Raw genomic sequence first — 24,321 nt, forward strand, 5'->3', positions numbered from 1 at the left:
TTTAAAAATTGTAGGTGAGAATGGTCTGTTAAGCATATGTGTGCTTCCGTTATTTGAGGCTTCCTTTGAAAAGTATGTTTCAATTTTAATTATTTTTAAGCTCCAAGAGTAAGACTGTCTGTATATTATCTTCTTGCCAAGCCCAATCATAGATCTTCTTGATAAGTATTAATTGCTGAAAACATTTATGAATACATTTATCTTCCTATTTTATTTGTATTTTCAATATTTTGAAAATTAGGTGACAACATGTTGACCGCTGTTTCTGTGGCTAGAGACTGTGGAATGATACTACCTCAGGACAAAGTTATTATTGCTGAAGCATTACCTCCAAAGGATGGGAAAGTTGCCAAAATAAATTGGCATTATGCAGACACTCTAACACCGTGCAGTAATTCATCAGCAATTGACTCAGAGGTAATGTCAAGAAGAATTTTCCCTTCTGAAGCTTGCTTGTTTGAATTTAGTCCGAAAAAATAAAGATGGTGCGTTAAAACAGAACACAACAAAAAACAAATGAAAACAGACACCTGGGCCACCTCCTCAGAGATTGATTCATTAGGATTCATTATCTTAAAAGATAATCCCAGACATTTATCCCGTTTTGATTTTTTTTTTAAGATTTTATTTATTTATTCATGAGACACACAGAAAGAGAGAGGCAGAGACAGGCAGAAGCAGAGGGAGAAGCAGGCTCTATGCAGGGAGCCTGATGTGGGACTTGATCATACCCCGAGCTGAAGGCAGGTGCACTTAACCGCCGAGCCACCCAGGCATCCCTTAATTTTTTTTTTTTTTTTAAGATTTATTTATTTCAGAGAATGAGAGTCCAAGAATTGGGGGAGGGGCAGCAGGAGAGACTCCTCAAGCAGACTCCCTCCCTAGCGAGGAGCCCATGAGATCATAACCTGGGTTGAAACCAAGAGCGGTGGGGGGGAAGAAACCAAGAGTGGTTAACCGCTCTTAACTGAGCCATCCAGGTGCCCGTATCCTATTTTAAAGGTAATAATAAATGGTGCCAGTGGTCCATAATATTTAGTCCATGCATTATTTGAAACCAAAGCTGATTTTAGCCTTTTTTTTTTTTTAATAACCACTAACGGCAGCTTGCCTTAAAATTTTCCTTTTACTTTTAACAAATGTTAAACTTTCATTGTTTTATGTAAAATATCAGATGAAAGACTTTAGCTTTAGATCAAATATATTTAAAATAGGATTTTGTTACTTGGTCTGGATGCCTAAATACAGTTTTGAATGTCTCATGCACAGGCTATTCCAATTAAACTGGTCCATGATAGCTTAGAGGATCTTCAGGTGACTCGTTATCATTTTGCAATGAATGGAAAATCATTTTCAGTGATATTGGAACATTTTCAAGACCTTGCTCCTAAGGTTAGTCACTTAGGTTTATGTATGTATGTGTTCACATGAGGACGTTGCAAACCATATTTTAAAGAAATTTGTATTTTTCCCAGTTGATGTTGCATGGCACTGTGTTTGCCCGTATGGCACCTGATCAGAAGACACAATTAATAGAAGCATTGCAAAATGTAGAGTAAGTATTGGTGGGGTTTTTTGTTTTTATGGATTATAATTTCATTTTCAAAACCAGAAAAGTAACTAATATTTCATGTGTATGGAGTTGTCACCTGTCAGTAGGTGATAACTCTAAGTGCCTTTTTAAGAGACTCATGTTCATTTATTTAGCTAAAGTATAATATCCATAATTCCTTTTCCAGGTAGTATCTGTAAGAAAGGCTTCATTCACTCAGCTTGTAGAAGTAGCTTCATAGTTTCTATTAATAATTACGTTTAAGTTTTATTTTTTATTTTTTTATTTTTATTTTTTATTTATTTTATTTATTGTTAAGTTTTAAAGGGAGAAATCTTTACCAATAGCCTTAAAAGTAGGTTACTAAAAACTGTACAAGCCCATGACCTTTGCTCTAAAATTAGGAAACTGAGATGCCAAATAAGAAACTGATTTGCCCAGCTTGTGACAGAAATGGGACAGTAACTCAGGTTATTTGGCTTGCAAGCTGGTGATGTTTGCAAAGCAACGTGCCTATGGTCATTGTGATAAATAGATTTTTTAGTTCCATTGGGGAGGTCTTGGTCTGTCAGCTCTTCATAATAAAATAACATATTGGGGAAATCTTAAGTTAAATGTTTGTTTTATAAAAGTAATCAAAATCTTAAAAAAAGTAATCAAAATCTTAACCTAATTTTTGTTTCTCAGTTACTTTGTTGGGATGTGCGGTGATGGTGCAAATGATTGTGGTGTAAGTATGGTTTTTGTGGTTTATAGTTCTTTCTTTAGCCTAAGTCATAGTCACAAAACGTAACCACTTTTCTTCTTCAACCATTAGGCTTTGAAGAGGGCGCATGGAGGCATTTCGTTATCAGAGCTCGAGGCTTCAGTGGCATCTCCCTTTACCTCCAAAACTCCTAGTATTTCTTGTGTGCCAAACCTTATCAGGTAGCACAAGTTGAAAATTTCACTATTATCTTTGTGGCTTGCTCTAATAATATAGAAAAAATGATAGAAATTAATATGAGTTTGTTGTAATGATGTATTATTAGTATATTCGATCTGTAAGTTCACTAGCAATAGGTTGCAACTTCTCTTTCGGTTCTGCTTGGCTTTAGTTCTTTTGTTAGAAAAGTGCTTTGTTGTAGCTGTTGAATGTTGATGTTCATCTGTTAAGATGTAATTGTGATTTGGAAGAGTTCAGATGCTTTTATTCACATGCCAACATTTGTTTTCACAGGGAAGGCCGTGCTGCTTTAATGACTTCTTTCTGTGTGTTTAAATTTATGGCTTTGTACAGCATTATACAGTACTTCAGTGTTACTCTGCTATATTCTGTGAGTACCGTCATTGCTTATAGAGATGGTGCTTTTATTAAGGCATTTGAACCAAAAAATGAGTATGTTTGCATCCACTAAGTATGGAACTTACATAACTAGCCCCTATAAATTTTCATTTAGTTTATTATATTTTGAGTAGCAGATTGAAAATCTCATTAGTCTAGAACAGCATTTTCTTTAACGTTGATGACTGTGGTTAGGACCCTATGAATAAAAGGTGATTGTAATTTTTTTTCCTTTAGTGCAGATTGGGAATTCTTCAAAATGTCAAGCTGTGACATATTTCGGATTTGTAGTTAACTTTGCTATATATTTACAGAAAAAGGTCAGAAGAAGGAAAGATGTTTCAGCAGTAGTTTGTAGGACTTTCTGTATTTGGAGAAAAAATGTACACAAGTGACATCTATAGGTATACTCCATCAGATTTGATAATTGAAGTGATCTCACTTTAGAATTTTCTCAAAACAAATGTGACATCCCAGGGAGTCTTTGTGAAACTATCCCTTTCTACCATTTGTAGAAAGGATCAGGGAGGATGGTGTTAGATAGTCTTAGGAAGCTTTGAGATACTAATTTTCAAGAGTGTTGAATATTCTAAGTACAAGCTTCTGGTTTTGTTTTGTTTTGTTTTTGCCAAAAAACTTAAATTTTTACTGAATGAATGTTTAGAAGCTGCCTTTTATATTAGTAAATTGAATCTTTGCAAATGCGTGTTATTTTTTACTAATATAAAAGGTAATTGTATTTTAACTTTTAAGCAGGTCTAAATGTCACTTTAAAGTTGTCTTTATTGGTGGTGGGAGGAGGGAGATACTAAAACCAAGGAGGAAAAATCTAAAGCTGGGGGAAAGTGATGTAAAAATAGTTTCTGAAAACTAATTATGTTTTAAAAATTACTTCTGTAGATCTTAAGTAACCTCGGAGACTTCCAGTTTCTCTTCATTGATCTGGCAATCATTTTGGTAGTGGTATTTACAAGTGAGTATTTTGCTTCGTTATTGGTTTAAAAGCATATGAAATTCTGATGTAACTCATTAAACTTTGGTAAATTTATAACAATAATTATAACACAGTGCATACTTCTTTAGATTCCTTGTAAATACTTCATTTACTATGAGTTGTTTTTAGTATATGTGCTGCCGAAGTGAGCACTACTACAAGTTGTTTTTATTTGTCCTAGTTGTTTTATTATTTTATTGTTCTTCATCTTTTCTAAAATATTTGAGAATAAGTTTGTGTAATCATGCCCCTTTGCATCCACATATTTTATTGTATATTGTCGCCAAAGTCATTCTCTTAGGTAATTAAACATAGTTATAAAGATGAGAAAGTTTAACGGTGATATAATATCTAATCCACAGCACATAATCAGATTTTGTCATATATCCCAATAATGTCCTTTCTACCTATTTTTTCCCCTTGTTCTCTAGACCCGAATCTAATCTAGGCTCACAAATTTCATTATCATGTCACTTTAGTCTTTTTTTTTTTTTTAAATGATTTAAAAAATTTTTTGAGAGAGAGCAAGAGAGAACAGGTTGGGGGGCAGAGGGAGAGAGAAGCAGACTGTCCACTGAGCAGGGAGCCTGATCTGGGGCTTGATCCCAGGGTCCTGCGGTCATGACCTGAGCCAACGTAGGTGCCCCACTGTAGTGTTTTTTAAACCCAGAATATTACATCAGCCGTTTTGGGGGACATCTTGATGTTGACATTTATGAAAGAAGAAACCCCAGTTATATGGATTTGTCTGATTAGACATTAGACTCGGGCTGTGAGTTCTTGGCAGGAGGATTGCAATACTGTATCCTACGTACAGCATATGAGGGGACACAAGATGTTGGTTTATTTGGTCTTGGTGATTATATCAAAAGAAATGGTGTAATGGATATAACCCACTTAGTCAAATGAAAATTCACAAGTCCCTATTGGAAATAAATAGGGAGAGAAGGGAAAGCTCTGCCTGAGAGTAAAATGCAAACTAATAACTATAGAAGGAATAATGGACTTCGACCATGGAAAGACCCTGCTCTGACTGACCTTTTAGGCCAGATAATTCTTTTCAGTGTGTTAGAGGGTGCTAACCAGCATCTCTGGCCCCTACCTGCTAGATGCCAGTAACCCTGGCACATCATGTCTCATGTCATGATCTTGGGGTTCTGGGATCGAGTCCTGCATCAGGCTCCCTGCTCAGTAGGAAGCATGTTATTCTCCCTCTCCTTCTGCCCCTCCCCCTTGCTCATGTGCTCGTTCTCTCTCTCTTTCAAAATAAATAAAATCGGGATCCCTGGGTGGCACAGTGGTTTGGCGCCTGCCTTTGGCCCAGGGCGCGATCCTGGAGACCCGGGATCGAATCCCACGTCGGGCTCCCGGTGCATGGAGCCTGCTTCTCCCTCTGCCTGTGTCTCTGCCTCTCTCTCTCTCTCTCTCTCTCTCTCTCTCTGTGACTATCATAAATAAATAAAAATTAAAAAAAATTGTTTAAAAAAAACAAAATAAATAAAATCTTTAAAAAACCAACAAAAATGAAGGTTGAAAGCTATATAAGCATAACAGTAACTTAAAAAAGGGCTTTGAACGCTTATTAAGGTGATAACCACCAAGTTTCTCCACTATAATTTCTGCTCTTCTCTTTGTAATTTTATTATGTAATCTGTAGAAAAATACTGAAACAATGAAAAATCCTGTTCCTCATTAAATTTTCACTCACTAGTTTTAGTATCCACTAAAGATTGTTTAACCCAGTGGTTCTCAACCAACATGATTTTGCCCCCCAGAGAACATCTGACAATGTCTGGAGGTATTTTTGGTTGTCAGAACTGAGCCACCAGGCACCCTGTTTTCAACCTTCGTTAATGTCTCCTTTTTGTTATGTGTTAATGTCTTAAGAGGAAGAAATATGTATTATTACTGTAGCTTTGCAATTAAAGATGCAAAAATAAATTCTTAAACATAGAAGGATGTTGATTAAAATTATAGTTTATATGTTTATGTTTAGTATTCTTGTACTAGCGTTTCAGTAGGCTAATAGAAAAGTACTTGTGAGGCACTTTTGAAAAAGCCTAAATTGTATGTTTTTACAGATGATTTAAATATGTATGACATCTGGATTGGCTTTGGGATTTGGGACATTTTTCATATTAAAGATTTGTTAGATGGAACGAATTTAAGTTCCTAAATGAATCTGATTTTGTATTTTATAGCAACCTGTTTAGATAAAAACGTCTTTTTTTCCTCCTCAATATAGTGAGTTTAAATCCCGCCTGGAAGGAACTTGTGGCACAAAGACCACCCTCAGGTCTTATATCCGGGGCCCTTCTCTTCTCCGTTTTGTCTCAGATCATCATCTGCATTGGATTTCAATCTTTGGGATTTTTTTGGGTCAAGCAGCAACCTTGGTATGAAGTATGGCATCCACAATCAGAGTAAGTTGGTCAATCCATTTTAAAAATCTTGTGCAAAATGTGTTGGAACATATATGCGTGTAAAAATAAGTTTTAAGGGCAGCCCCCGGTGGTGCAGCGGTTTAGCGCCATCTGCAGCTCAGGGCGTGATCCTGGAGACCCCGGATCAAGTCCCACGTCAGGCTCTCTGCATGGAGCCTGCTTCTCCCTCTGCCTGTGTCTCTGCCTCTCATTCTCTCTCTGTGTCTCTATGAATAAATAAATAAAAAGTCTTTAAAAAAAAAAAAGTTTTAAAATTATTTACAAATTCCCCAGCAGGGACACCTGGGTGGCTGGGTGGTTGACGTCTGCCTTCAGCTCAGGGCATGATCCCGGGGTCCTGGAGTCCCGCGTCGGGCTCCCTGCAGGGAGCCTGCTTCTCCCTCTACCTGTGTCTCTGCCTCTCTGTGTCTCTCATGAATAAATACATAAGATCTTTAAAAACAAAATGTTCCCAAGCTGCTTGATTATATAATTAAGTTATTTGGCCTGTATTTGACTTTACAACATAATAACTCCTTTTATTTCTAGAAATGTGGTCAGGCGTGGTGGTCGTCATAATTATTACCAAGATGAGACTATTGGATCAGTTTCCTAATTAGCTACTGAGCCTTACTTTCCTTATCTGTAAAATGAAAAGATTGAAATTAGTAGAGTCTTCTAAACCCACAATGTTTGTGCCTCTAACTTTTCCAAATTTAGGAAAGACATTTTAAGACCTATAAAAACTTGTAAAAAAGTACTAAGTGCTTCTCTTATTTATGGGTATTCTATCAGTCACAGATTATGATAAAATTATTTTAATGAATTAAACATGTAAGCTGGGGTGCCTGGGTGGGGTCAGTCAGTTAAGCATCTGACTCTTGATATTAGGGTTTTGAGTTCAAGCCCAAAAGTGGGCTCCACGTTGAGTGTGGAGTCTACTTAATTAAAACACACACAAAAAAAACGCCTTAAGCCCAGGGCGTGATCCTGGAGTCCCGGGATCGAGTCCCAAGTCGGGCTCCCTGCATGGAGCCTGCTTCTCCCTCGGCCTGTGTGTCTGCTTTCTCTCTCATAAATCAATCAATCAATCTTAAAAAAAAAGGTTGTAGGAAACCAAGAAATTTAACATTACTGTTTGCCTGTGTGTACGTATAAACACTACGCACCCAAGGGAATAGATGGAATTGTTTGGGGGAAGCTTTCCAGAATTCATTTGTACGGATTAACATTTTATTAGTACTTGCCTGTGCTTTTATAATTAATGTTTTAGTGCTGGTTGTTAAGTGTGTTGGACAGTCCTGCCCACCTGGAAGCAGAGCTGAGAGCATGCCGTAGAGAGGAGGTTGGGGCCCATCTCAGTGCTAAAGTGCTTTGCTGGGTGTTTATTTATAAGAGTCCTCTTCCCCATTCTTCACAGAAACCCTGTGATGGCACAGGCGGTATCTATCCTTACAGATCAGGAAACTGGGGCTCAGAAATGAAAGAATATTTCCTCAGTTAAGCTAAAAAATGGTAGAGTTAATAAGGTCAAACCTAAGGTCTGTTAACCATTACTGTGTTTCTTTGTTTGTTTGTTTGTTTTCTTTTGATTCCAGTATGGTCAACTTACAGTGTTATATTACTTTTATCCCCAAATTTAAAAAGTGAGAGGAGCTTATTAAATATGAAGTTTCTTCTAGTTTTTTTTTAAACTGACTAGAATGTGACTAAGAAAGAGACCCTTAACTCTATTGCCTGTTCTACATATTTTTATCTTGATATCATTGAAATTTTTCCTACAAAAAACCTTATTTCTATGTATATTATGAGAGTGATTCAAAAGCAGTTAAAAGAATTTTTTTCTTTAAGAATTTACTTATTTATTCATGAGAGAGAGAGAGAGAGAGGCAGAGAGACACAGGCAGAGGGAGAAGCAGGCTCCATGCAGGGAGCCCGATGTGGGACTCGATCCCGGGTCTGCAGGATCACGCCCCAGGCTGAAGGCAGACACTCAACCGCTGAGCCACCTGGGCATCCTCGAAAATTGATTTCTTTTGGGAAATGAGAATGGTATTTAGTAATGTAAAATATTTTTGTGTTCTAGTGCTTGTAATACAACGAGAAGCCTATATTGGAATTCTTCTTCACATTTGTACAATGAAACTGAACTTGATACGCGTAATATACAAAATTATGAAAATACCACAGTGTTTTTTATCTCCAGTTTTCAGTACCTCATAGTGGCAATTGCCTTTTCAAAAGGAAAACCCTTCAGGCAGCCTTGCTACAAGAATTGTAAGTTTGGCATATGTGATTTTTATCCTGCTTCGTTTCTTTAAAAATGTTGTAGGAAGAGTAGAGTTAAACTGTTCTTTCAAAATGAAATAGGTCTTCACAAATAGAATGAACCTAGTGATTTAGGTGTTTACTGTCTTGTTTTGTTCTCATGGTAGCTGCCACTCTAAAGTTTAAAATTGAAGCCACCAGTTCTAAACATTCCTGGTTTTCACATCCAATTGCTTCTGGCTCCAGCTTTTATTTTTACAGCCCATTGCAGACAGAGTTAGAATTAGAAGCAGGAACAGAGGTTCTTCATTTGGAACAGTGGATATTATATTTTGCTTCTGGGTGGTCTGCACAGTGCCAGCTGTCTTTTTGTCATTTTGACCCTGGTACAAGACAGTATTCACCTGGAATCCTTCATTTGTGTCACCTTTGCATCCACTTTGCTTAAAGGGCCAGTAGAATGGAGTCTTATGCCTGTGTTGACTCATCTAACTATAGCAATCAGAGATAGCATTTTGATTGATCAAAATTAGGGGTTATGGGGAAAAAAATCAATGACTATAAATTGCCAATTTTCAAAAAGTTGAGAATATACTAATATATGGGATGACTTAATTTTTGTCATAAAGAACTTTAGATTTTTGCAGTATCAATGAATGAACAGTAATTCTTTTGCTGTAGTAGAAAGAAATGCCACTGTTCTGGTTGGCAAACTCAGGTCACAGATTTCGGTATATCCTAGACGTAAGTAACAACTACTAGCATTTATTTCTATCATGAGAGTTTACAGAGCATTTTCTCATATATTTAATTTGTAATTGTCCACTATGTGGTTTGTAGGTCAAGTTTTATTTCTACTTTGGACAGGTAAGACTGTTCAAGTATTAATAATGTTGAAATCTGATTTTATGCTTTTCTTTTACAAAAACTGATATTGGGGTGTCTAGGTGCTGCAGTTGAGTGTCTGACTCTTGGTTTTAGCTCAGGTTGTGATCTCGGTCATGGGATTGAGGCCCGCATCCGTGATGTGAAGCTTTTCTCAGGGTTCTCTGTCCCTCTCCTGTTGCCCCTCCCTCGACCAAATAAATAAATTAAAAACAACAACAACAACAAAAGCCTCTGATATTATCTAACAAGTAGAAACTGTATTACTGAAAAGCATATTGGAAGCATGCTTTGGAAAAAAAAGCCTTCCATAGAAGTTCAAAAGCTTCTGAGTACTTCATAACTAAAGTTAGCTTTAGTTAAGGTGAACTTAAAGTTGACATACATGTTTTATTTTTAGTTCCATATTTTAAAATTTCAAGGATATTTAGCATGCCCAAGGGTAGCTAAAACTTCTCGTCAGAGAATAATGCTCTCTTTGTATAAGAAAACTGGTGTTCAAAAAAAAAAAAAGAAAACTGGTGTTCAGACTGTAAGTAAGACAGCCATGTCAGAAAGTTAATTTTATAGATCTAAGTAAATCAACCCTATCTATCCATGCCACTCCAATTAAAAAGAGAGATTATTAATTGCCAATTTTTAAAATGGATCTTTTGTATTGGAAAATTTCAAGAAATTTAAAAGCTTTGTATTACTGTTTAATTTTGTATTAAGATATTTTGTATTTGCATGTAAATTCAAATTGACTTGAATAAATAATAAACTCAGTTGTTGATCATTGGACTATTTTTTTAAGATGTGTATTAAAAATTATGTTTTAGCAAAAATATACCCACAAAAACCTTTGTCCTTAATATAAGCAGCTTGTGCATGTCTGGTGGATAAACGGAAGTGCATACTGTCTTAAAATATGCCTCCTGAAAAAGTAAAATAGGAACACTAAAGACAGCATACACGTATTTTGCTGATTTTCACATCTTGTCTGTCATTAGAGTTCCTTAATCTTTCCATTACTGATGAATAAAGAAGTAGGGGGGGAAAAGCAGTGATAGGAATAGTCTAACAGTATAAAGAAATAATACAGCATAAGGTATAAGTAGAGCTGGGAATGAGTGAGGCTTTACTAGAGCTGACATAAGTCTTCTTTCTTTGCTAGGACTTGCTGGTGCTATTCTCTGTGTCTTAACAGTGAAACGTATTAAACCTATTTTGAGATTATTGTTTAAAAAAATTAATCTCAATCTTAGGCATGTTAGGCATTCTCGTCAGAGTGTTTTTGTACTCTTTTGTACTCTTGGATTCTGAATCAAACTGAATTGCAGTCTGCAGTGACCCATTTTCAGCTTCAGCTTATTAGCCCAGTTATATTTTTCTCCTTTGACCATGGGCCGTGATGATACAGGCTTAATTCTTAGAGTCTCATTTAACTAGATGTGATCTCTTGGATTTGGCTTTCTTTTTTGCTACAGCGTCTTACTTGAGTCCTATAACTTCCTGCTTGTGACATCCAAGTCCGGTCTGCGAAGACCTCACTACTGGACTGCCAGTATTTCTCCTCCTCTGGGTCTATATTTTTTCCTGTTCCTCTGCCAGGCCTGAATTGATTGGAGCAGATACCTAGAGACTCTGCAGGATAAGGTGGCCTTTCAAAGATAAACTGAATAATAAGGAAGTAGGGTTAGGAATAAAAAGACTTGAAATTTGTGGTTATAAGTCAGAAGACCCCAGTTCATATTTTTGAGGAAGGAACAAGAGAAGTATATATCAGAGTCATGAACGAGTATTGTAAGTTTATTTATTCTATGTAAGGCTTTATTTCTGAGTTACATACTAAGGGGAACGTAAAGGAACTCCTTTATGATGCCTGATTTTGATGCCATATGCCATCAAAACCAACTGGTTTTGATGAACAAATCTGTGATGCCATAAGCTGAGACACGGTTCATAATAACTTGAATTTACAAATGCTTTGCATTTGAAGGCCTAAGTCTACTCTTTCCTCTGGTATCCTCATCATATCCTCATCTTATTAGTTGAAATACCTCAGCTCCTAGGGATGTGTTCATGTTCACACAGCTTTGTGGTGGAATCTAAATGTTTACCTTAAGGAACGTTCTCCCCTTATCTCCAGTCACCACCAACACAGAATTAGTTTTGATCACTTAGTCTTCTTGTGAAGAGCATTACTTGTACTTCAGTAGCGATGCCAGGAGAGTCGAGGAGCGGAGAGCACAGTCTGCTAGAATCTCCGTAGCTCTCAAAAATGAATACCTGGTTTTCCCATTCTTGGTTTCTCTGTTTATCTTTTCATTTCGGTGATTATTTACATTGGCCACCCATGCGCGTCCCTGTCAGATTCCTTCTAATAGCGCCTCTTTCTTTACCCTGGCTAAAGAAAGGGAAGGTTTAAATACTTATTTTCTGCTTCACATGGATATCTTGGCAGGTTTTTAGACGTGTGATCAAAGGGAGTGGCTTTAGGAGAAAGAGGAAAATTTGAGAAACGCTGTTGAGGTGGATGTAAGAAGTTTATGAGCCTGAGTAAAAAATTGTTTTCTGGCAACATGTCAGGAACTAGATGACAAATCTCTTTTGTGTATAGCTGTAAAAATGCAGTAAAATTTGGAAAACATTCAATATGGGCTATTACTATTTTGAAACCACTTTTTCTGTCTCTGTGTCTCTCTGGCATTTGTATTCTGACCATTTCTTCTTTTTCTGATTTTGTCTTTTGTGTGTTTCTGTACTTACAACTACCACTTTCCAAATGCTTTTTTTTTTTAACTGACCACATTAACTCTTTGAATAACTATATAACTTATGTATTGCCTTAGCTGCTACATTTATTGAATAAAATGTTAATGTTTTCTGTTTATAGTTTAGTAGTGTGTTTTAAAAATAAAAATCCAGGGAAAAATTTTTTAAATCTAACATGTGTCCCAGATTTTTCATCCTGTTGGTCAGTGACTCATAATTAAAGTTCCCCTACTTTGGCATGGATGTTAAATAATACAACTTTCTGCCTAAGTTGTTAGAACAATAAATATGTATATTAATATATATAAACAATAACTATATATGTTATTTCTGCAGAGCAATGAATGATATTGGCCTATGGTTTTGAAACTGACATATTAACAGTGTTTATACTTATAAATGACTCCTATATTTAAAAATAGTATGAGATCCCTCATTTACAGTCCATAGAATAGTATATTAACTTCTTTATCCAATCTGAAGGATTTCTGATAAAATTTTGGTTCCACATGGTATTAATAAAATTTGAGTTTCAAGATAACCTCAGAAAAGATTTTGTAAATAAATATCCAGGCCAAAGAAAAAAGGGAAAAGAGTTGGAGAATACCAATATAATGGGGAAATTTCTGAGCCTTAAGGCTCATTATATAAATAAGAGTCTGCTTGTTTATGTGCAAATGTATGCATGCATATACACAGTTAGCAAATGGCCATAAGCAGGGATTTTTGAGTTAGAGAGTAATGGGAAGTACTGCTGGATTGAATTTACCATTTCTAGCTACTGCAGCAAGCAGAATAGTTCACATTTAAAATAGTAAATCAACTCAGTTTCTGGGTTTTAACTAACGTTTTCTGTGGCAATATTTTTACAGAGGAAGTCATTGAGAAAGTGGGATTCCCCTAACAGAAATATACTTAGAGGCAAATTAGAATGCCTCTATTTAGGATTATAACATACCTAATACTGGGAGTAACAATGTTATTCAGTATTTTTATAGTCAACAGTAATTAGTCCATACATGTTTTAAATGATAATCTCAGTTTGCTCTGCATAGGCTAGTCTCCTGTCTTTGAATTATATATGGTCTTGATTATCTTATAAAGTAGCTATCTATCTGGGGAAATTAGAAATAAGTGTCCATAAAAGTCTGTCTCTTATTTTTATAAATGCTGATTATGTCTGTTTCACATAAATGAATTCTTTGGGCCTAAATGATGTACTGTAGTCTAGGAAATAACAAAACACACACTTTATATATTTTACCAACCTAAATAGATGTATTCAAAACCAGATCTAGGATTGCTAGTATATCAGTTGTTATTATATATGCATTTTTTTTAAAGGAACTTCTAATTTAATTGTTTTACTTTCTTTTTCAGATTTTTTTGTTGTGTCTGTGATTATTTTGTATGTTTTCATATTACTCATCATGTTGCATCCAGTTGCCTCTATTGACCAGGTTCTTCAGGTAAGGGTTCAGCACATCAATTATTATTGGTTGTCTAAGGGTGATAATATCTAGGAGAGCAGTAGTAAGACAGGAACAGAAAATGACGTGTTAGTATTATGTGGTTCTTACACAGCCAGATGGGACTTCTGGAGGTTTGCTTAGGGCTTAACGATCTCTCACCTCCCTTGCTCTCATATTACTGGGGACAAAGATTCATCTGTCAAGGTCATTTCCCCCAGGATCTCTTCTTTCTGAATTTTCTAAGGTGCAGTTATATTAACCCAAAAATACCCTAAAAAGAATAAAGAACATAATTGAAACAGCAGCTTTTATTGAGTCTGTTATTTTATGTTTCTTGCCTGTTTTCTTCAGTCTTTGCTCTGGTTCTATTTCCCTGTCTGAAAAAAAAAATGTTCCTTGATCTTTAAAAATAAAAAAAAAAAAAGCTTTGACCCTGTTATTTGATCTGTCCCTTCTCAACTTACTTGAATAGTCTGTACCTACTGCCTCTTCTTCTCTGGCCACTGAGTTCATATTTTCATTAAAAATCTTACGAATGATGAAATACTTGTTTTATATAAGAGAATATGCACGTGTATATAAGTTGTGCAGCACAATAGTAATAAAATAACATCCATGAGTTTATCATCCAACCTAAAAAAGGTAACATGACACCAGTAAGGCACTATCCCATACCTTTCTCCAAACACCCTGAGGGAACCACTCTTCTAATTTTTTACCTCATTGTCTTGCTTTAATTATATACTTAACCAATGTTGTATGAAGCCATAGAGATAGTTCTGCTTGCTTTTGATTGTATGACAGTGGCACCTCGCTATTTGTATTTTTCTGTGACTTGCCTTTTCTCATTAGCATTATTTTTAAGATGCATCCATGTCAATAAATGTATTTCATTTCCACTACTGTGTAGTATTCTATTATAGATTATGGGAGTATACTTTTATTCATTTCTCTATCTCCATTGGGAAATAATTAGGTCGTTTGTCATCTTTTCCTGTACTCAGGGGTTTTATCCCAGGTACAAGCAGTTGTGTTACTGAACTTTGAAGAGGTTGACAGTTTATAGTCTTAACCAGCAGGGTATGAGTGTGTCTGTTGCCTCATGTGCTTTGATGAGGGAGTTAGATAAGCACTTTAAGCAAAAGAAGAAAACAAAATAAAACCTGTTTATGTTTCTCTCCTGCCACATGGGTCTTCTGTTTCACAGCCAAATTATTTCTTGAAAGAGTGCAACGTAATTCGACTCCCCTCTCACACACTCATCAGATAGTCTGGCGTCTACCTACTAAAGTTGCCCTGGCCAAGGCCATTAACAACGTTCTTCTTAAGTCCAGTGGACTTGTCCTTTTAGTTTTTTTTTTTTCCCCCATCTTTAATTGACTCCTCAGCAGTATTTGACAAGTTAGCCAGGTGATCGATCATTCTGGAGACTCCGTCTACAATTTTGTGATGCTGTGCTCCCTTTGTTTTTTTTTCTTAACCTCTATGACTCATCGTTTTTAATCTCCAGACTCTCCTCCTCCTGTTCCTTAGATGTTAGTGTTCCACACATTTCTATTCTTCTCTCCCGTGTTAACTCTGTACATTTGGAGGAGCTCATCTGTAGTGCTGGCTTCACCTGTCATATCTTTTATGTTGGACTAGCTTTTACAACGGAGCTTCAGAACTGAGTATCCACTGGCATACTGAATATTACATGCATAGCTCACTCATTCATCAGTGAATCTCATTCATCAGTTCTCTCATTCATCATCTTGATAACTAACCTTACCATCATGTTCTCCCTCAACCCTGCTTTGTCTTTTGTTTTTTTTTTTTTTGTCTTTTGTTTTTTTGTTACTAGTATTTATCTGAGTCAGAAGTGTATATATGTGTCGTGTATATATGTGTCGTCGTCGTCTTTTCATAGCCAGTCTGTTGCTAGATTCTCTGTTTTCTTACTCTGAATCTATTTTACCTTTACTCCATCTCATTTGCCACCTAAAAGGCAGCTATTGTTTCCTCTACTCACAATACTTGTAACACCAAGTGTGTGTCCCAAACCAACTAGTCCTCCAACTGGGTATCTTACAATTCAGTTCTGATACCAACTACCTGGAATCAGCACACACCCTACAGGTTAAAGACTGTCCCACAAGAGTGCTCTCCAACTTGAGATAACAGTTGTAAGTCCCAGGTCATCCCCTGTGCTTCTTATTGATTACATATAAATCAGGGTTCCCAGAACCTCCTCCTCAGGTTCAATAATTTGCTGTAAAACTGAGGTTAAGACCTATGTTTATTGGTTTATAATAAAGGTACAGATGAACAACCAGATGAGGAGGCAGATAGGCCAAGGACTGGAAATGTCTCGAGCATAAGACTTTCTGTCCTTGTGGAGTTGGGATGCATCAACCTCCCAGAACGTGGCTGTGTTGCCTGAACGAGAAGCTCTCTAAACCTGAAGTTTAGGGATATTTTTTTTTTATTTTTATTTATTTATGATAGTCACACACACAGAGAAAGAGAGAGAGAGAGAGAGAGAGGCAGAGGGAGAAGCAGGCTCCATGCACCGGGAGCCCGACGTGGGATTCGATCCCGGGTCTCCAGGATCGCGCCCTGGGCCAAAGGCAGGCGCTAAACCGCTGTGCCACCCAGGGATCCCTGGGATTTTTTTTTTTAATGGAGGCTACCTCATCTAGTCATGGTTAGTTATTAACTTAGTCTCCAGCCTTTCTCCCTTCCATGGAGGATGGGGGAGTGGGCCTGAAAGCTCCAAGCTTCTAATCATTGCTTAGTCTTTCTGATAACCAGCCCCCATCCTGGAGCTATCCAGGAGCCCACCATGAGTAGCCTCCTTAGAATAAAAAACATGATCCCTAGGAAATTCCAGGGTGTTTAGGACCTCTGAGTAAGCCGCTCTTATTGTCACCATCACTCAGGAAATTACAAGAGTCTTAAGTGCTCTGTGTCAGAGACCAAATATATAACTATTATCTGGTGGCCCCCATCACTGGTTTCTACTTCGATCATCTCTTATCTTGATTGCTGTAGCAGTCTCCACCCTTAAAATCTTTCTTGCTGGAATCATGGGTGTTTTTCTAAAACATAAGATCATATTAGTCCTCCACATCTAGCACAGTATTTTAGGTACTCAGTAAATATGTGTTGACTAAAAGGTGAATGCATGAATAGGATTTTTTTCCCTTTTATTTTTTTAGACCTTAGAAATTAATCACAGACATTAAAGTGAAAACTTAGACTGTATTTGTTAATTTGTATACTTTGATGAATTTGTCTTTATGACAGTATATAGAGTGTTGAGTGATACTTCATTATTTGATCAGTATCTGCCGTATTATATTTGTTTTAAAAATAGGAACTTGTTAGAAATTCATTAACTAGTAGAAAGCATGGGCTTTTGATTTTGAGTGAATAGGATTTGATTCTAAGCTCAGCCACTTTAACTGTACTGTATTCTTTTAACCTTGAGTTACACTTTTGAGCTTCATCCTCTGAAAAGTGGATATACCTTGTGGCATTGTTAAAAATTGAGTAGATAGTGTATGTGAAGGTGCTTGGTATGTAATAGGAATTCAGTAAATTTCGAAATCATGATATAATGCTGTAACATAAACTGCATACTACAATTTTAACTTAAAAATTTTGTCTTACAGATAGTGTGTGTACCATATCAGTGGCGTATAACTATGCTCATGATTGTTCTTGTCAATGCCCTTGTATCTATCATGGTGGAGGTAAGCACTTCAGATAATCAGATGGCTACGTTGCTGCTTTGGGATTCTTGGTGATTTAATAGTCCTGGGAGAAGAGGACAGGTAACATTATGGAAGCCCACAAAGAGTTTCAGTCTCATTTTAGTTAAATTCATTTAGCTCTCTCTCCTGACCTTTTCTGTTAACTGATAATTGTCATATTAAGGGATATGATATAGCTGTAATCATACAGATAGGAGGAGATAAGCAGAGAGATAGTGAACATTAGTGATCTACGGGAAAGGGAGAAGATTAGTGCTTATGCGACCCCTCAACTAGTGGGCCCATGATCATGAAATCAGAATGGGGGTGTACCACTAGAGACCTGTGGTATACAGTAAAAACTCCCGTTTAAGGGAAAAAGGAGGGAGGGGGCTTTCTACATGAACTCTAGTAAATTTTAATGACAGTTTATTGAAAGTATAAAATAATGACTGCTCTGAGCTTACTGGCACTGATTACTGGAACCTCCTCCTTGGTATTTACTTTTGAGTTTCCTCTGGAGGTCTTAAGTCCTCTGTGATTGATTGTATATTATATAGTTATTCTCCTATTAGGATTGCCCTTAAGTTGACTTCTGTAAAGGGAGCCAGTAATAAGTAATGTTTATTAATAAAATTTTATCTGTTCTCTATTAAAATATTATCCACTTCTTTTATATTCACTATTATAATTCACTGTTATAATTCTATTATATTATAGAATATAATATATTCTATTATAGAATATATATTCACTTCTATTCACTTCTATAGTAGCAATATATGAAATGGAAGAAGGAGATACAGTTGTCATTTTTAAGTGAAAGGTTCTCTTCATAGGGCAGGCTTTTGAATTAAAATTAAGTAATTTGTGGGGAAATGTGTATACTTCAGTGATAATAGTTCTCGACTTGGAAATTATGCTTAATTTGTTATCTTTCTAAAAGATGACTTGGTATTTAAATTTGGGCCATAATTGGCAGCGTAGCTATTATGCTACTGCTTTTTTAAGTTGTCCAGTGGAAAGTATTTGTGCTATTTTATGGACACGAGAAAGCACATCTAAGATATTATATTTTAAAAGCTTTCCCTTTTTTATAATATAAGTTCATCTGTTCACACAAATATTACTTAAAATCTAGAGGAAAACAATTTTTAGGGAATCTGCTCATAATCTCTCTTATTATTCTTGTTTAGTATTGAAAGAATTTTTGTGTTGGACTTTGATGATACTCATGAGCTCATCTATAGACATAGACTTAATATAATGTTAATTGAATGAAAATAATTCATTGTTAAAAAAAACCTCAAATTGTAAGCATTATTTTAAAATGGGAAAGACCCAAGGATGCGATTAAAAACCACATTTTGTGGAAATTTTAGAGGTCCCATTTTTTCAAGAATTTTATGGTATTTGTTACCTATGTTGCCTTGTTAAAAAAAAAAAAAAACCAAAAAACCAAAAATGTTCTCTTGTTAATGCTTTATCCTTTTCCAATATTAACTGAAATTGTCTATATGAAAACCAAGTCATAAAAAAAAAAAAAAAAAAAAAAAAAAAGAAAACCAAGTCATGTTTTTCACTAATGATGCAGCTTTGTATGAGCATTTTAAAATGTGCACATTAATAAAGAATGACTTAGTCATTTTTAATTCTTAACTCACTGGAATATCTCTCAGAACTTCTTCCTTGACATGGTCCTTTGGAAAGTTGTGTTCAATCGAGACAAACAAGGAGAATATCGCTTCACCACCACACAGCCACCACAGGTTGGAAATCAGCACTTACTCTCAATTCTTCACGCGTATTTAGGCTCTTTTAGTTGTGTGCTCTGCCGCCTTTCTGTAGGGTGATGTTTTGTTGTGTGTTTACTCAACCTTTTCTCCTGTGCCTGGCATTTCATTCCCTGTAAGGAGTCCTAGAAAATTCTTGGCAAACCTTTGTTACAGGTTTTTCAGGACTTCAGAAATTTCATAAGTCTCTTTTCCATTCCAATCCGTATCTTCGCTGTGTGTAAAGGTCTTCTCAGTAGTGAGAGGTTTCCCATTTCTCTCTGGTTTATATGTTTACGGTTTTCATGAGTCCCATTAGACCTAAATGAGATTCATGGAAACATAGTTATGAAATGGGAATTGTTCAGAGGCCAAAATGAATCAAAATTCAGAGGCCAAAATTTTGAGGAATTATTTCTGATCTCTTGTCAGCAATCACTGTACCTTGATTTGGGTGGCTTTTTGGCTTTTCCAAACATAGGTCTCTCTTCATAAAGATTTTCAGAGACCATGCATATCTGTAAATAAATCACAGCGTGGGACTTTTGACTTTTTGGATCCCTTCACAAGCCTGAGATTTGAAAGACATACAAGCTCCATGGGAAAAAGAGAGGAGAAATAGTTGAATAAAACCCATTTCCTGGTGTTTGGATGTTGAAGTATAGTTCGATACCGTAACATACAGTCGTATAGTATAAACTAATGTTAAACTAATATTGTGTTACCTGTGTAGAAGCATATGTATGCCCTATGTAAGGTAACCTATCAGGTCAGTCTTTTTTTTTTTTTACCTGATACCATTGAATTAACTCTGATCCAGCCCATTTGGATATAAAGAACTTGACAACACAGTGTCTCCCCACCTCCTTATCTGACCCATTGCCGTTTATGTATTGGCGAGGTGATGTGCTTTTACACATGTGAGTTCTAAATCTTCCCTTCATTCTGAGGCACAAGGAAAGCTTTCAGAGTTCAAGAGGATTCCCTGGCATTTCTGAGTTGGGCCACTCACTTATTTTTAGCCTTCTTTTACTTAAGTACCAACTTCCTGAGCTTTATTTTGGTATTTCAACGGGCTTGATGCCCAGTGTAGTATCACAGATTACTTTCCTTATAAGAGGTCCCGTGGAGTGCCATTTCCTTGTCTTCTGTTTTATGATGAAGAGTGAGAGTTTGGTAGTAATGGGATGAGTCTGGCTTCAGCTTCAGTTCCTTTTTCTCAAAGTGGTGTAGTGATATGGCCACAGCTATATCAGGGGCTCACATCCCTTAGCTAAATCTCCTTTGTGTCCAAGTGTTTTTCCTTTTGGTTACCTCACTATGTTATTTCAAAGGGTATATTCTGGCTCATATCATCAGTCCTCATATGAAATGTTTGTATCGGCAAGGCCCAGGCCATGGAAAACATTTACATGGAGTTTCCAGCATCTCCAAAGAGTTCTCTAACTGTTGATCTAAACAGGAAATGTGAGGGCACCTGACTGGCTCAATCTGTAGTGTTATGACTCTTACCTTGGGATTATGAGGTTTGAGCCCAACATTGGGTGTAGAGATTTTTTTTTTTAAGATTTTATTTATTTATTCACGAGAGACACCCAGAGAGAGAGAGAGAGAAAGAGAGAGGGGCAGAGACACAGGCAGAGGGAGAAGCAGGCTCCATGCAGGGAGCCCGACGTGGGACTTATCCCAGGATCCCGGGATCAGGCCCTGGGCTGAAGGCAGGTGCTAAACCGCTGAGCCACCTGGACTGCCCCTAGAGATTACTTTAGAAAAAAAATTCTTTAAGCAGGAAATGGCAGGTTCTGAGGAGGCATTATACCCTATTTATTCAAAAGTGGGTATCATAAGCCTCCTTTAAAATATTTGAATTGGAAATTTCTCCTCAGTTTTCAACCAAAATTGAATGGGAGAAGATTCTATCATTTGCTAAATCTGTTTTCTAGAAATTTGGTAGTATCTGTCTTCTTTATTTTTAAGAGTTTGTGTCTTTCATGTGAAGTCCTACCTCTGAAGTGCTCACAGGAGAGAGTGAAGATGGCGAGTGGTCTAGCATAGGCAGCTCCAGCATTCCCTGTGTGTTTTGCCACTTTGTTCTGAGAATCCCAAAGTAGACGAGAATTTTAGTCTTCATTTTCTGTAGTCATGATTGAGAAAGCATTTTTTAAATTACTGGCTTTAGAAAAGAGTTGTTGTAAGGTTTTAGCACAGAATGCTTCCCGTTTTCATCTTCTGACACTTCTGTGTGTAATGTGGTTTCACTGTTCATATTTGTGACCCTTCAAGAACTAGTCAGCTAGTCGTATTACCATAAGGCTGTGGTTCTCAATCAGAGACAGTTCTATTTGCCCCTGCCTACCCTGACATTTGGTGGTGTCTGGAGGCATACTTGGTTGTCACACTTGGAGAGGAGAGGGGTTGCTCCTGGCATGCAGTGGGTAGAGGCCAGGGGTTTTGCTCTGTAAACATCCTACAGAGGTACACGGGACAAACCCCTCATAACAAAGACTGATTTTTTTGGAGAGAAAGTGAGAGAGAGTTCATGAGCGGGGCGGGGAGGGAGAGGAGAGAGAATCCCAGGCAGGCTCCACAGTGTAGAGCCTGACATGGGACTTGATTCCATGACAACTGAGATCATGACCCGCGCTGAAATCAAGAGTCGGATGCTTAACCAACTGGGCCACCCAGAAGCTCCACACAAAGAAATTTTATTTTTTTTTTATTTTATTTTTTTTTTAATTTTTTTAAAAAAAATTTTTTTTTAATTTTTATTTATTTATGATAGTCACAGAGAGAGAGAGAGAGAGGCAGAGACACAGGCAGAGGGAGAAGCAGGCTCCATGCACCGGGAGCCTGACGTGGGATTCGATCCCGGGTCTCCAGGATCGCGCCCTGGGCCAAAGGCAGGCGCTAAACCACTGCGCCACCCAGGGATCCCCACAAAGAAATTTTAGTCCGAGATGTCACTAGTGCCAAAACTGAAGGTGAAAAAGAAAGTAGAGGCGAGAAGTCCCTTAAGGACTTCTGTGGCTACCGTAATTCTCTGCCAGGAACTCTCGTTCCGCCTCTGACTGCTCTGTGCTCTTTTCTACCAAGGATCCCATGAGGTCTTTTCAGACTGCAACTCCCAACCATCTGTATTAATTCTGGGAGAAAGAGAAGACCTATTTCTTTCTTTTTCCTCCTTTACCATATAGACCCAAGGGCCATGGAATTGTGTTGAAAATTTCAAAGCTAGAGGCCCTGGACTAGGCCCCACATCTTAGACAGTTGGATTGGGAAGTCAGGAGCCTTATCTGAAAATCTCTGACGACTTTGTCTAAAATATCTGTTTATCTACAAGGGACATTGTACACCTCCAGCATCCTCCCAAATCTTAAGGTCTTATTTATAACTTCACTTTGTACATAAAGCAGCAACATTGGGTTGACTTGCCAAGGTTGTGCATGTAATGAATAACAAAATTGGGAGTTGAAACCAGGGTTTCTCAATTTCAAGAAAAGTTTCTTTTTTTATAAAGCATTACCCCTATTTAGGAAGATCTGTGCTGCATAATCTGTTACTAAAAAGCATTTGTGTGTATCTTGTGTCTGGTAAACTAGGGCCAATTAGTAGTAGATGTGGACCTAGGATCATGTCGTCGTGTAGGTTGATCCTGCCCGAGGATTTGTGCTGGATTATGTTTTCCTTTTGTGGGGAAAAGCAGATATTAGTGGTAATCTTCACGCCACTTAGAAGATTATTTGAGCTTATTTAGATAGAATGTTAATTCTGATTATCTTTATTTTATATTCAGGATTGGTATGGAAGAAGACGATTTTGAAAACCACAGTATCATTACAGCACTTCCCGCACAAGCATGGCTTTATATTTTACATGCTACCTGTGAAAGCATTTCCTAAAAGTAGACTGGCATTGGGATTCTAGAGTGAATAGCTTGGAATGGCCTAAGAAGCAGGAGAATTTTAGCTATAGATCTTTTTGAAAGTTCTTTGTGATCTCTCTTCTGGACTGTGGTAGCCACTTTCCTGTCTTTGAGGGACACACTCAGTCATTCAACCATTGCTTTCGGCAGCAAAGGAGAAGATCCAGTTGCTATAGCTACTGTATTCTCCTGCTTCAGGGATTATGTTTGGATGTTGGGGGAGACCTGCGTGCTCACTCTAAGCCCTGTGGTGTCCCACCTCTTTGCCCTCCTCTTCTTGCTGTCATGTCTCCCTTGGTTCATTTCTCTAGCATGCCTGTAGCACCTTTTCTTTTCTCTACCAGTGAATTGTATTGTATTTGAGGATGTATGTGGTATGTTTGTATTTTTAAACTAACAAACCTATATTGTGTATTTTTTTGTGTATGATATTTGGGGAAGGTGAGGTACAGGAACAGCATGTTTCTAATCATAGTAGAAGGAGATTCTCTAGTTTTCTTGTGACTTAATTTATTTTTTCTGAATTATAATTTTACTTGTTTTTGATAAGTGAGGATTTTTTTAAAAAACATGCATCTCGGGCAGCCCCGGTGGCGCAGCGGTTTGGTGCTGCCTGCAGCCTGGGGTATGATCCTGGAGACCTGGGATCGAGTCCCACATCGGGCTCCCTGCATGGAGCCTGCTTCTCCCTCTGCCTGTGTCTCTGCCTCTCTCTCTGTGTTTATGAATAAATAAATAAAATCTTAAAAAAAAACATGCATCACAATGTAAAAAGATTTCTATTTCATTGTGATTCTGTTTGCAACGAAATTAGTTTCCAATTTATTGCTTGCCTCACTTTCTACAGGTAGGAAACTGGACTTACGGGTGTATGTGTGTCTTAAATTTGAAGACACTGGGCTGTGACTTATCTTAACTCAGCCTGCTATGCATTGTCGCGTGCCCTTCCACCCAGCCAGTTCATCTGGACAGTCAAAACCTGTATGTTTTCGCTTTTTTAAAAGTCAGCATTCACCATTTGCCTTTTCCTGTGGTCCTTTAACAGTGCTACAGGCTGTAAAATGAAAAGTGACAGCTTTCAGATTGATTTAGGAACAGGGTATCTTTTTTCTCACTACTCTGAAGAATTTAAGCACCTTGGGGAAAACATAGACCCAAGTAGTGAGTCTCATCTCAGGTTACATATGAAGGTGTATTGTGTATGTGCCTACACAA

At 37.2% G+C, this 24,321-nt stretch overlaps 1 protein-coding gene across 8 annotated transcripts in view; it reads left to right on the top strand.

Moving 5' to 3' along the window:
- ATP13A3 (ATPase 13A3) overlaps positions 1-24,321 on the top strand; it is a 98,985-nt gene that overhangs the window by 69,108 nt on the left and 5,556 nt on the right. For 7 of the 8 annotated variants that reach the window (XM_025473236.3, XM_049105237.1, XM_025473243.3 and 4 more), the window contains 12 exons: positions 242-417; positions 1,270-1,392; positions 1,476-1,555; positions 2,240-2,282; positions 2,370-2,479; positions 2,772-2,868; positions 3,777-3,849; positions 6,116-6,293; positions 8,380-8,570; positions 13,584-13,672; positions 17,332-17,412; positions 19,092-19,181. In XM_025473236.3, the coding sequence (XP_025329021.1) occupies positions 242-417; positions 1,270-1,392; positions 1,476-1,555; positions 2,240-2,282; positions 2,370-2,479; positions 2,772-2,868; positions 3,777-3,849; positions 6,116-6,293; positions 8,380-8,570; positions 13,584-13,672; positions 17,332-17,412; positions 19,092-19,181 (1,331 nt within the window). The remainder of the gene's footprint in view (positions 1-241; positions 418-1,269; positions 1,393-1,475; positions 1,556-2,239; positions 2,283-2,369; positions 2,480-2,771; positions 2,869-3,776; positions 3,850-6,115; positions 6,294-8,379; positions 8,571-13,583; positions 13,673-17,331; positions 17,413-19,091; positions 19,182-24,321) is intronic. The other variant, XM_049105240.1, reaches the window with a different exon arrangement.

This window comes from Canis lupus, chromosome 33 (assembly GCF_003254725.2).
Source record: "Canis lupus dingo isolate Sandy chromosome 33, ASM325472v2, whole genome shotgun sequence".
Classification (NCBI taxonomy): Eukaryota; Metazoa; Chordata; class Mammalia; order Carnivora; family Canidae; genus Canis; species Canis lupus.